The 13387-nt window shown below is 40.4% G+C and overlaps 1 protein-coding gene across 1 annotated transcript in view; it reads left to right on the top strand.

The window, feature by feature from the left end:
* The window catches only part of LOC146665158 (A disintegrin and metalloproteinase with thrombospondin motifs 20), a 79129-nt gene extending 66372 nt beyond the window's left edge, over positions 1–12757 (top strand). The window contains exons 29-39 of the mRNA XM_085412677.1: positions 846–1013; positions 4937–5110; positions 5944–6114; positions 6662–6862; positions 7034–7163; positions 7795–7889; positions 7995–8089; positions 8192–8325; positions 9571–9662; positions 9779–9883; positions 10151–12757. Coding sequence (XP_085268803.1) covers positions 846–1013; positions 4937–5110; positions 5944–6114; positions 6662–6862; positions 7034–7163; positions 7795–7889; positions 7995–8089; positions 8192–8325; positions 9571–9662; positions 9779–9883; positions 10151–10240 — 1455 coding nt within the window. The 3' untranslated portion in view covers positions 10241–12757. The remainder of the gene's footprint in view (positions 1–845; positions 1014–4936; positions 5111–5943; positions 6115–6661; positions 6863–7033; positions 7164–7794; positions 7890–7994; positions 8090–8191; positions 8326–9570; positions 9663–9778; positions 9884–10150) is intronic.
* Positions 12758–13387: the final 630 nt, after the last annotated feature.

Here is a 13387-nt window from a genome sequence, read left to right as displayed (position 1 = left end):
TTATCTGGACTGGAAAAAATGCTCAGGCAAAATCTCATCTGGTGTGTTCGATTCTAGCATCTCATTTATTCAGAGTGGCCTTGTATACAGGCACTCACTCAGCAAGCAGAAATAGGCACCTTAATTGCTGTCTGTAACATCTCAGGCAAAGGCCGTTTCAGATCTTTTTATTGGTGTGTCTGGTTTTTATTCTTCATGCCTTTTTTTGTGTCCTCTTGCCTCATTGTCTAGATTTCCTGAAGTGTATCTAAGTTCCTTATTGGTGCCAGATGAATGTCTTGCGTGTGCATCTACGGTGTGCTTTGCATTGCATCCCTTGTCCCCGCTTCCTGTGCCTCTGCTGCTCTAAAAGCAATCCCTGTGTTTACAGGTTCAGTTGTTTCACTGTATTCCATCAGCATGGCTGTTTAACATAAAGGTTTTTCGTCACTATTTTGGGTTTTTTATTTAAATTTGTTTTGGAGTGTGTGTTCAGTCGGCCTTTAGGTGTTGGGTCAAAGGGGTGTTCTTCTGTTGAGGCCTTAAGTTCTGCATTAAATGCGATTGTTTATGCATATTGATCTGAGGCTTTACAAGAGAGCCTATGAATGAGATTTCTGGTTAACAGAATGTGGTTGCCTTAAAAAAATCAATCTCTTCTGGTTTTCAGTGTGGTAACTTGTGCTTAACAACTTTATTTTCAGTTGACTTACTTTTCGAGGAACTTCTGTACAGAAATGTTTACATGGTGCAATCATAAGCGTGAGCGCTAATCGAGCTATGAGTTGGACTTTACTGTGTTTCACTAAACTTTGTGTTGTTCTCTATCCAACACCCATCCCCCTTCCCTGCAATTTCCTCCCCAGTGTTCAGTAAGCTGTGGCAGAGGGACCAAACAGCGGGATGTAGTCTGTGTATATCAGAACCAAACCAAAATAGAAGAGAAGCACTGCAGTCATCTGCCCCGGCCTCGGACACAGAAGGCCTGTCGGGCTCGAGTATGCCCCAGTTGGAAAGCTAACAGATGGAGGGAGGTATGTTTGTTCTTCTTGCTATCTTCTGGGGATTAGATAATAACCAAAAGTCTCAGAGAGGCCATGCTGTGAGTAACTGCAGCTGAGGCACAAACACAAACTCTTTCTAGAGATTGCAGATGTAGGACATGTACACACAGAGCACCTGTCCAATCACCGCTCAGTTTGCTCTTTTTGAAGATTTATGTGTCATTCCCAAAAGTGTAAACTAAACTCTAAAGGCCAAGACTGTTTATGTACAGTACTGTGCAAAATTCTAACAAGCTTCAGAGTCAATAATTGTGTGATGACCACCTTCATTCCTCAACACAGCCTGAACTCTCTTAGGCAGCTTTCTTGTAATTTGTTAAAGAAATCTTCAGGAATAGTTCTCAGGCTTCTTTAATGACATTCAAAGCTCTTTTTTGGATGTTGGCTGGATTTGGTTCCATTTTCTGTCAAGATTATCCCACACTGCTTGAATAATGTTGAGGTCCAGAATGTGGGGAGGCCAATCTATAACCGATAGCATTCCAAGTGTGCTTATACTGCGCTGGCAATGTGATTGGGATCATTGTGATACTGAGAAATGAAGCCAGTGCAGTACTACTGGATGCTTTGCACATGGCGTTGTTTTTATTTATGCCCGATATGTCATCTTTTGCCCTCCACTTGTCAACTTTCCTCAGTTTTCTTTAAGACACATTGGACAGCATACCAAGATATGTCAAAGTTTGAGTTAATAGCTCTAAAGATGCAATTTCAAATTGGTTCTTAGGTTAAGTTTCTGCTATGTGTAGACACAAAAGTGGTTCATCCCTTGAGTTAGGTGCCTTTTTATTCTTGATCTTTTCATAGGTCAGTGTTAAATGGTTCAATAAACAAAAAAAGAAATACTCTATAAATGGTCAGGTACAAGGACTGGACTAAAGTGCAAAAAGCGGTTAATGTCAATAGAAAACCTTTGAACGACATTCAGAGAGCCTGAAGAACTCTTGCTCAAGACCACTTTAAAAATGACAAGAAAGTCTGGCTTCTTGGAAGCAAAATGTAAAGAAATGAGGAGTGACACGAGACTTTTGTGCACTACTATAGCACACTTAGTGTAACATTTGTGTTTGTGGTTTCAAATATTCAGGGAACTTTTTAAAATCCTATCTTAGAGTACAGTTCTTCTATGAAAGCTTTTTGTCAGACCACACACTGACCATGTGAATGTGAATCTGTCAAAATGAAAAGTGATAAATGTGGCAGCTGATGCAGCCAAGTTTGTGGTGCATGCACATGCAAACAGGGTGGGAAGGGGATAAATATCTGAATTACAGGAGGTTTCTGTACTAATTGGTGACTTGGACACTGAATACTTTCATAGCAGTTCATGAAAAGCCTCTCATGCCTGCTTGGAAAGTATAAAATGTAAATGTAAAATCCCCAAAGGTCCTGCAAGGCTTACATTTGCTCCCCCTTCACAAGACTCCTGCCACTCCCCACTCTTTGAGCCTTTCCTCCTCCCCTCTCACTTTTTCTCTCGCTGGTGTCTGGAAGCAATCATCTTCCTCCACATACCACCAGCAACCATGAAATCCTCAACTAGAGCATAAAGACATGTTTTATATCTTAATGTCCGTGCATGTGACAACTTTGAAACCTCAGCACCCAGTGCCTGAGTTATTCCGAAGCTACCCAGCACTCTCAGTCACCTCTGACTGCGAATGTAATAGACAATATATTAGAGGAGCTGGGGGGGAGGAGGGGGTGCTTCCCATTGGGAATCAGTTTGGTTTTCAAGGACAAAATTCTCTCCACTTGCTATTCAAAATACCATGTTACACATGTTTATTGTAAAGTGAAGTTGAAAGGACGATTCAGTGTCTTATTGATTTGGTTATCTTATTTTGAGTTTGGATTTTAGTTGCATGTTTCTCACAAATTATTGAATTATTTTGTTTTAATAAAATGAAGGTGAATGATTTTGTTTATATGGTCAAATCTATGTTTGCTTTAAAAAATGATAAAGAACAAGTTTTGTTTAATTCCACTATACGAAGCTTGAAAGTACAGGAAAAAATGCCCTTTTAAATGAAATGAGCTGACCCTTTAAACTGCTTACTAAACACTGTGATTAAAGAGCGCACACTTTTTAAAGCTGGGTTATGCTGTATCACTTCTAGAATCACTTGAACAGCAGGTTCTATTTTCATGCTTGACGCAAGTTTTTTTTTGCTGTTGTTTTTGCTTTTTAAAGGCATATTTTGATCTGAAGGTCAGATTTCCTGCAGTGCTTTTTGTTCTTTCTCCAAACTCAAAGAGTTGAACCTTCACATCTAAGGATAAACTCTGCAACGATAACAGAAGTTGCAGCAACTTCTGGGTCGTACACTGATTTTTATGAATGTGTAATGTGTGGCGGGCAAGCTGAGAAATCAGCGTGGTCAGCTGAAATCGTGGTAAATGGCCTGCATTTGTATAGCGCTTTTTCTAGTCCCTAAGGACCCCAAAGCGCTTTACACTACATTCAGTCATTCACCCATTCACACACACATTCACACACTGGCGATGGCAAGCTACATTGTAGCCACAGCTGCCGTGGGGCGCACTGACAGAAATCTTACAGAGCGCTACCTTAGTATGCAGGCATGCTTCTCAAAGAACATCAAAGAGATGTCTGAGATAGATCTTTGTGTGATCCCAGATATACAGCTCACAGAATAGGAACAAACCCATTTCTGGATTCATGAAGTGCATTGAACCGGAGCATCAAAGCAGCATATCTTAACTCGGCAGACCAAACAAACGTTATAAAAATATCGCCTGTGAAACTTAGGAGAGGAAAACCAACAGAATTATAAGATGGATTTTGCTGTCTCACTTACTCTGTTAACACATATTTTCTTAGCATATTTGTTAGAATGGTAGTATGCAATACGTAAGCATCTCAGAAAATAAGGGCAAATTCAATAAACCATTATCTTGTAACTGCCCCTTGTAGTGGCTGCTGCTGAGCAGACATTATATAGTCTTAGTTTAAATTGGTGAGTCCGTGATTTAGAGATTTATGAAGCATCATAAGCACATGGTCCTAAAATGCAACTCAGCTGTCAGTTCTTACTACTGACCCCCACTACTCCTAAATAGTGACTTGTTCTAAACCGTACTCATGCACAATTTTAAGTCTAAACTCCAGGGCAACATACCTCCAATGACAAAGTCAAGGTTAATAACAAAATATGTTGTACAGCATTTTTCTCATGTCAAGGAAATTGGATTTAATGTGTAAAATCAGTGTGTCTGTGTAGGCCCTCATCCAGGCCATGGTAGTCTTAAGAGTTTGAAAAATCAAGAAAAGGAGCACACACATGTAAAGAAATCTCTTAGAACATACGGTTGACCCAACTGGACTTTCATCAAATCAGAGAAATCTTTGAAATCTTTACCCTCCACTCACATCTTGCCTCAGATGACCTCAACAGATCGCGTGAGGGTGGGGCAAGGTCACACAGTGGATTCACCCGTAACCCCCTGTGATGGTAATGACCCCTTTTATCAGACTTTGGCTCATCTGATGATACACAGGATCAATAGTGGGTCAGCGACCCTCAGCACCACCTCCGAAGTGGTCAGCTCCCACTAGAGGTTAAATGCTTGGAACTCTCCACCATTTGTTTTAAGAACCAAAGAAGCCTCTTGGATGAGAGGCGAAACATCTTTACGGACTTAAAGAAGTTCAGTCGCCTTCTTTTTTAAGCTTTTAAGACTGTGTCATCAGCTTAGTGCCCCTTTAAGGTCAGCTCTACAACAGAAATGAGTTTAAAAAGCCACAAAAACGAATACTTTGTATTTATAGCCTTATTGCTGCTGGAGAAAAATAAGCTTCCTTTAGAGTCATTTCCCACTTCTTGCCATGTTTTCGAAATGAGATGTGTGTTTTGTGTGTGTTTTACTAGTGTTCTGTCACCTGTGGGGTCGGAGTTCAGAACCGCGATGTCTACTGCAGGCTAAAAGGTACGGGACGAGTCCTCGAGGACCTGTGTGACGCTCGCGCGCGACCTCCTACTGCGCGGCCGTGCCAAACTGCAGAGTGCACACACTACACTTGGGTCGCTGATGAATGGAAAGAAGTAAGTAACTTGTTTATTCTCTTTCTTCCTATCTGTGACGACGTATTTCCTTTGCTCACTCTCCAAGTGTGAAACAGATGTTCAGATGTTTAAGCATCTTATTAAAGCTTTTATTGGCTGCAATCTCCACTTTGTCGCTAACTCTCTCTCTCTGCACCATTAGATGGGCGTCCTGCATACACCCTTTATCTGTCGTGAGGGCTTTAGTGTTAACCATCGCAACTAAATATGATACAAATCAATGATATCCAAACTTGAGAGTACTGATGGCCATCGCCCCTTCTGTGCTACTGAACGGCACTGCTCTGTGTCACACTAGCAGACTGTTTTCTTCCTGGCTCATCTTTCTTTAATGCGATGTGCTTTGTCCTCAAAGCGAGGCATTAAAAAAAGGGACATCCTGTAGGGACATAGCACTGCTTGAATCTTTGCAGTGTTTAGATCTCTGTCTGTGCTGCCGCAAAAACTTTGAACCTTCTTTCTCTCACAGTTTGCCGCTGAAATCCTCTCTGTTCTTATGAAATATAAAGAAAGTGAAAAGAAAAACACACAAATTTTCAAATCCTGATCCATTTTATGACTTTTAAGCCATTACTGAAGGGAAATCTGTTTTAACTTTTATCTTTAACACTGACATTGTCAAGAGCACATGTTTGGCATTGTGTTACTGTTCCAGTTGTTACACAACACTCACTTTCCTCCATTTGTGTAAAGGTTTAATAGGGATGTGCATTTATTGTGCTAAAGGGATGTCCAGGAGTCTTAGAAGTTGATTTAGTTGCTGAAACCACAATCCATCTCACAACCCTGTGTGTGATTTTTTTTTTTATCAGTGTAATGCAACATGCGGAGAAGGCGTGAGAAGCAGGAAAGTGGTGTGCATGGATCCAGGAATGACACCTGCTCAGGGTGATTACTGTGATCCATTAGCCCGACCTCCATTGCTCCAGCCCTGCAAAGAAGCTCCTTGTCACTACATGTGGATAACAGGAGACTGGTCAATGGTAAGAACATGAGAAATATAAGTAATAAGTTTCAGTATTGGTATCAAATAATTCATAATTTCTCTAAAATGGAAAGAAATAATTTAAGACTGAAGGAACTTTGTTTCATCTTTTTCTTTTTTCAAACAACTGTCTGAACCCAAAAGGTGTTAACTTAAAAATGAGATAAAAAGGAGAAACTGTGTCTATTTAGAGGTGTCTTCTTGTTTCTCACATACAAATATTCGAATAGTCATAGGGAGATCTGCTGTGTATGTACTAAAACAGCTGACAAGATGAAAATGTGGCATTTATTTCAAAATGTTCATTAAATAAAACACGAAAACGTTTGACATCTTCTGCTAATTTAATTGTCATCGTAATCAACTAATTGCTTCAAAACATCTGCATTTCAGTAGAATCAGGCTCATTCAAATGGAGAAGGCTTTAAAATGAGCAAGGTCATCAATTCTCATCAGCAGTACCAATGAGGCCCCGTTCTACTGCACAACAGCTTCTTCTAAAGCCAAAGCTTTTAACCCACTGTGTGTATTTTCGTGTGGCTTAGTGCTCTGCCAGCTGCGGTGTTGGCTACCAGCAGCGTATTGTCTCCTGCTCCCTGATGCCCACCTCTCCCGCTCAGGGTGTGTACACTCAGTCCTCCTTTGCCAGCACGAATTGTCCTGAGCCTCGCCCTCCTGGCAGCCGGCCGTGCCTCCTCACGGAATGCCCTCACATGTCCTACTGGAAAGTTGGCCCGTGGAGCAAGGTGAGTCAGAAAAGGCTTGTTAGACAGCAAGAAATCCTCCTCAGCTAATCACAGTTTTAACAATACATTTTGATGACTTGTGGATTTTAATAAATCTCATTTGTGGATTTGGACTGGAGCCTTTTTCACTTTTAGAGGGAATGAGTTTGTGTATGTGCGTGTTTTTACCAGTGCTCGCAGACCTGTGGAGCAGGAGTGATGGAGCGCAGAGTGGAGTGCGTGACCTCAAAAGGCCAAACGTCCAAACACTGTCGTCTGTCAGAGAGACCTGAGTCTCAGGCTGCATGTCAGGAAAGAGAATGTGAGTGGTAAAATGTAATGTAATGGTCACTGTCGGTGCTTTCTGTGGAAACAACCATATCTGATTCTAAAAACTCTGTGTTTTGCTTTGTTTTTACACAATAAACTACTTAAAGGCTCTTGGAGTGATCACTTAGTGGAACAATAAACAGACAGTCAGCAGTTTTCTGCAAATTGTGCAGTCTGTCAGAATGCCTCAAGGGCTTCAGCTGAGCCAGGCATTATTGTGGATTTGGAAAGTGCTGTAAAACAGCAAGCCAAAGTTCGCAGGGTTAATCATTCCTGACTTAGATTCTGCCAAGTCAGGCACTGATGAAATTGAAAGGATATACTGGACAGTCAGTTCTCTGGTCAAGTATTAATCTTGACTAGCTAATCAGCTCAATATGAGCTCTGCAACACAAACAAGACAATTACAACACCTCAAGCTTGGGAAGATTAGATCCAAGTCACTATCCGCTTTAGGGAGAAGTGCTTAGTTTTTTTAGCTTTCAACATTTTTATGCTATTTGCTGACAAAAGATTTATGTACTAACTTTTAAAATGAGATGGCTAAATACTCCAGCTTTTAAAAGCTGTCGACAGCTCCCACTGTTGCACTGAAAGCTCTTCTTCCTCACTCCCTCTCCCAGGCCAGTTGTTCAGTACGTGCCGAGAGGTCCAGATGAGACAGGGCGTGAGGATAGATGGCGAATACTATCTCAAAGTCAAATCCCGGATCCTACAGGTTTGTATGTTCTGCCAGAATTACTCCGGCACACGTCATGATTCAAGCAGCAGCAGCAGCAAACTTGTGGGATCTCATCCTTTACCTCAATATGTTTGCTCTTAGATTTACTGTGCTGAGATGCAGACTGATTTCCCCAAGGAGTATGTGACATTGCGCAGCGGTCAGACCGATAACTACTCCGAGGTGTATGGCCACAGGTGCGTATGATGTGGAGATGACTCGCTGTATGGTTATGCAATGTGTGAAATATGGTTATTGTGCTGTTTGCACTCAGTTCCCATATTTCTTTAAACGCACAGGTTGCTGAACCCATTTCAATGCCCGTATAACGGCAGCCGAAAACAGGACTGTGAGTGTAGGAACGACTACTCAGCAGCGGGATACACACTCTTCCACAAAGTTCGTCTGGACCTAAACTCCCTGAGGATAACGAGTGAGTAATTACTTCATGATTGCCTTACGCCGTGCACTGTATCGAGACCACACATGGGTGTTTTTTTAACCCTCACACGCCTCGCTCCAAAGCGCTAATGCCACATCCAGAGCCCAGTCCAAATGAAAGTAAGCCTTACTCCACGCTCTCTCCTCCCAAATCAAAATAATGAGATTTCAGCACTGTGTGTTCGTGTCCCCGGAGAGGACTTGAAACCGTGCCCGTCAGCACTCATCCATCCTTTTGCATCAGAAATAAAACATGTCCTCACGCTTGCATGCAAGCAATCATACAATTACAATGTGCACACATGCACATCTTCAGGCCATATTCCTCTGCTCATTATTCCACTCAGCTCCACCTGCCCTATTTTGTCCAAGTATGCTTTTGATTACATAAAACAATGTAGATTACTGTGCTGTTTTTTTTGTTATTCTTTTGTCTTTGATGTGTGTGGGTGTGTGTTAGTGTGTGTTTATTATATTCTCAGGGCCCAAAAGCTGAGACACAATTATACTTGTGGCTTCAGGCAGATTTGTTGGAACCAAATTGCAGGACTGTGCAAGTTTGAGAGGCTTTTTCATCGCTAAACCTTAGCTACCAGGTTAAGTTTAAAATTAAGTTATGGTGAGAATAAAGGTAATGGGTAGGATTAGATGTTCCGCTTTTAAGTAGCTTTAGGAATATCTAAGGAAAGGCGTTATGGCCATAAAAATAGGTAAACACAAGATGTGTCTGCATGAGTTTGCATGCTTGAGAAGCTGGATTAGTACCTACGCTATCATCCTCCCGTCTCCTTCATCTGATCTGGGTCCTTACAGCACATGTTCCCACACCCAGTCTGCGCAACACTCATTTAGTTTTCAGGTGGCTTAAAGAGAGCCGAGGAGAAATAATGAGTTAAAGATGAGGGGCAGAATATGAAGAGGTGCTAATGTGGTGTGCCTTTTGCAATATTGCAAATGTTACTTGCATGCAGTCAAACAGTATTTGAATTTCAGTAAACAATTAGAAAGTGTAACATAAAGATTTCCTATAGGTAAATATGTTTTAAAAAGTAGGATTTTGCTAATTTTGCTTTAGATTTAAGCAAATTCACTATAGGAGAAAAGATGTTGAAAAATATCTTCTTCCAGAAAGTAAAATCTTAGTTGTTGATACTCTACAGCCATGTGGTTTCAGTCAATTTTTTCTTCTTGTGGTCACTGTGACTTTAAATCAGTGTCTTTGGTATCTGTTTACCAGTCACAGACCTCCGGTTTTCCCAGACACCTCTTGGTCAGCCAGTGCCCTTTGCTACAGCGGGGGATTGTTATAGTGCAGCCAAATGTCCACAGGTTTGTGAAAAAAAAAGAAAGACAGTTTTGCTTTTTTTGGTTGTGTGTTTTCTATTCTTTTACCTTACCTGTTAGAGAACTTCTATGAAATAAATCCGTCTCTTTTGTGTTTTCAGGGCCAGTTCAGCATCAATCTAATTGGCACTGGCTTCAAAGTGGCTCAGGCCACCAAGTGGACATCTCAGGGCAACTATGTTTCAGTCAAAGTCCACAGATCGGAGGTAAAAACAAAACGTTCCAAGTGAACTCCTATAATGCTTGCCTTTAGTGTGGGTCATGCCGGGCAGATTTCAAGTAATGGATCACTGTTTTCATTTTGCTGGGGTGGACTGAGCCTCATGCTGGATCACTCCAGTTGTGGTGTGAGACTGTAGTGCTGAAATGTCATCAATGTGATTCACTGAGCAGGAATCCCTTCATGACATTTATGAAGATTTCATTCTCTGCCCTTTGCCCACTTTTCCTCTCTCATTTGTCTCTGTCTGTAGGATGGGACAAGAATCTACGGCCGCTGTGGTGGTTTCTGTGGGAAGTGCATTCCCCAGGCTCACAACGGCCTACTTCTTCAAGTCCACTGAGAGCTGTGCAGAGACCAAACCACCTAAATCTGTCTGGAATAAGATACTGGCAATAAGAGAGATTTGATCCTGCAGTCATCCGTGAGTGTCAGAGGGGGACCATTTAACAATTATTATCCCACAGTAATATCCTCAATCCCCAAACAGCAGCTTGAACAGACAGGACGCTATATATAGTGCAGTGCTACAGAGCCACCATCAGGTACTTCACCCAAACTACTAACACTTAAGAGGAGTCAGCAGTTGTGCAGACGTTGTCATGCACTCATGTGCTTTGGAGACTAAATTATTTTGCATGACGCAAATTGATTTTTTTGTATCATAACACGGGATACAGGACTGAAAACACTGGGAAAACAAATACAAAGACAGGAGGAAAAGAAATATCCTCCCGGCTGATAAGGAACTTTTTCCAAACTTAGAAAGACACAAAACACTTGGGCTCTGATCCAACTGATATGGTGGTCAGCAAGATAGTATAAAAGGAGACATGCTGTCCTTGCAATCCTACTGTGGTTCAAAAAAAAGGTCTATACGCAGACTATGGAAGAGTATATAAGGGATAGTTGTGTTATTTTTCTACATTGTGACAGATTAAGAAAAATGATGGCTACAGGAACTAGCTGCTTTGGTATATATATGAGGGCATTACAAATCTTGTTCTCAGCAACAGATGAGCAGGAATGATTCCCATATGGAAAAGAAATGGAACAAAAGTAGTTCAGGTTCCTGTTTAAACGTATGTCTCATCCTGGGATTTACTCAGGAGGTGACCCCTTTTCCCATTTGCGTTTTCACTTGCAACACAATAATGAGAATAACGTATAAATCAAATAACCATTATTTTTTAACCTGAAAAATGTGAAAGGGGCCACTTGCATGAGTAATGACATAGTTTGAGACGTACAAACATTTACGGTCGGTGGAATGAGAAATTCTTATGCTTTTTTTGTTTTTGCGGCTCAAGACTCTGAAACGTATCAGCATGCAACTAAGTCCTTCCACACCTGTCTCATGTCAGAGGTCAAACGTTAGGAGAACATCAGGAGCCTTTAGAATAACTACAGATAACGTCTTGTTTTAGTTGTCGTGTACTTTGTGAGTCTGTCTGCTGTCATCTGTTGTCAGGTATTTTTAACAAAACTACTGAAACCCACATAGACAGTCCACCGACTGACACTGAGGCACGACTGTCAGAGTAAACACTAGTGCTGTGAGGAAATAGCTGAACTATTTCCATATTTCCTGGTGTTGAAGTACAATTTTGTCTGTTTTGTGCGTGTGCGTGCATGTGTGTTTCATAGTTAGATTGTTATTGGTGTTTCTCTTTGTCACACGAGTTCTCATCTGTTACACCTTGACACAGTATCAGGTGTGTGTATGCGTGCGCGTCTCACCTCACACCCTCCGTTGGGCCTACTGTAGGTGCCTGCAAAACCCTACCTCTCATAGACATCCATACTCGGTTGAGATATGTGTTGTAATATATTTATGTTTGAACATATTTATTCTGCATTGACTTGTAGATATGTTCTGTATGACGGTACAATGACTACTACCAACAGAGAAGCCATTGTCTGATATGTTTTGTCCGTTGTCTGCTAAAATAGGTATTATCCTACTATTTGTAGCATATAACCACTAATCTTGAATGAGGATCTTTTAAAAGGTGCTTTTGAACTGGAATTACCTCTAATGTTGAGAAGGAAAACTGGCTTTGGGAATAACACTCGATAGGGCAGAGATTCAACTCTTTCTAGCAGACTCCCTAGGATCTCCTTATAGCCTGTTGTGGTCCTTTTATGAACAGAGCTAATGTTTTAGATGCAAGATTGCCCGATAAAACAGACCAGCGACTGTGCGAAGGACTCTCCCATTGAGCAATACTTACTGTAACGCATCATATCCGGCTTTTGCCATGACCGCAAATACAACTATCAACCAACTGAACACGCGGATTCGCTAATGTTAAGCTTTAACCAAAGTTAGGCAGTAGATGCAGACTGTTTTTTTTTCCCTCTCAGACAATGCCGCTTCTTTTGATTTAAAGAATGGCTGAAAATAATAAAAGTCAGTGAGCAGCTAGAAAACCTTTGGCTGTCGTTCATTTTATGATGGTCAATTGTGCTATGAGGTCTGTATCAGAAATTTAAAGAATACTTGATGCACTGTGTGCTGTCAGTTTTGTAGAAATGTAATCCTGTTTTTGTTTTTTTGTAATAACCATTAAGATTTGTAACTTATGATATATGTGTATTTGTAATATTCATACTTGAATTGCAAACTGTGTGCTAAAATATTGAATGGGCATTGGTACTGAGTAGAGAAACGGTGTGCTTGTTTGCCATGCTTTATCCAAAGATGTTTAAAAGAATCCTATGTACCTACAGTATGTACGCAGCCTGTATAAAAGAAACAAATGATTTTGGTGCTATACTAATTGTACTATTACTTGTATGTCTTGCTACTACACTAATGTTAAAGAATAAGTAAGAATAAAACTTGCTTTCCAACAGACTCGTTGATGAACAAAGTGATGGTGTGGTTCTTTATATTTGCAATTTTCAGTTTTTATACTTTGCTATTTTCTTGCTGTTTTTAGAAAAGTTGGATACCAACTCCCTTTACGTTAAGACACGTGACGTTAAACTGCTAGGAGGGTCGGATCTGGGTCTCTCACATCAAGGCTCAATGCAGTTTAAAAATATTGATTTTAAAAAGTATAAAATCCCAAATCACAATCTATAAATATCTATACTCTAACACTATTACTAGTTAAAACTAAAATACTAAATACTAGTTTTGTGTTTTGTTTATCTATTTCTTTGGGACTTTTTATCCATGAATTTCTAATCATGCAAGTTGCAAAACAATTTTTAACCAAACTAAGTTGACAAAATCATTTCAATTGGTCTTCATTTTTGCAAAGTCTACTTTTAATTTTTATTTTAGTGAACTAAAACAATATGCAACATAATTTATATAAATAATCCTTCAAACAGATCAAGTCATTGCCCTGTTTTCTAATATAATCATGTGCACATAGATTTAAACTCAAAATCTAAGGTCAAACTCCATATACATTCTGTATGCAGCAAAGTAAATATATTAAATGAAATATTACATGGCTGTATGAAGTCACTTAAA

The sequence above is a fragment of the Rhamphochromis longiceps genome, linkage group LG7 (assembly GCF_057381845.1).
Source record: "Rhamphochromis longiceps isolate RC_006_pf linkage group LG7, R_longiceps_female_GT1.1, whole genome shotgun sequence".
Lineage (NCBI taxonomy): Eukaryota > Metazoa > Chordata > Actinopteri > Cichliformes > Cichlidae > Rhamphochromis > Rhamphochromis longiceps.
This window is presented reverse-complemented; position numbering and strand designations above follow the sequence as displayed.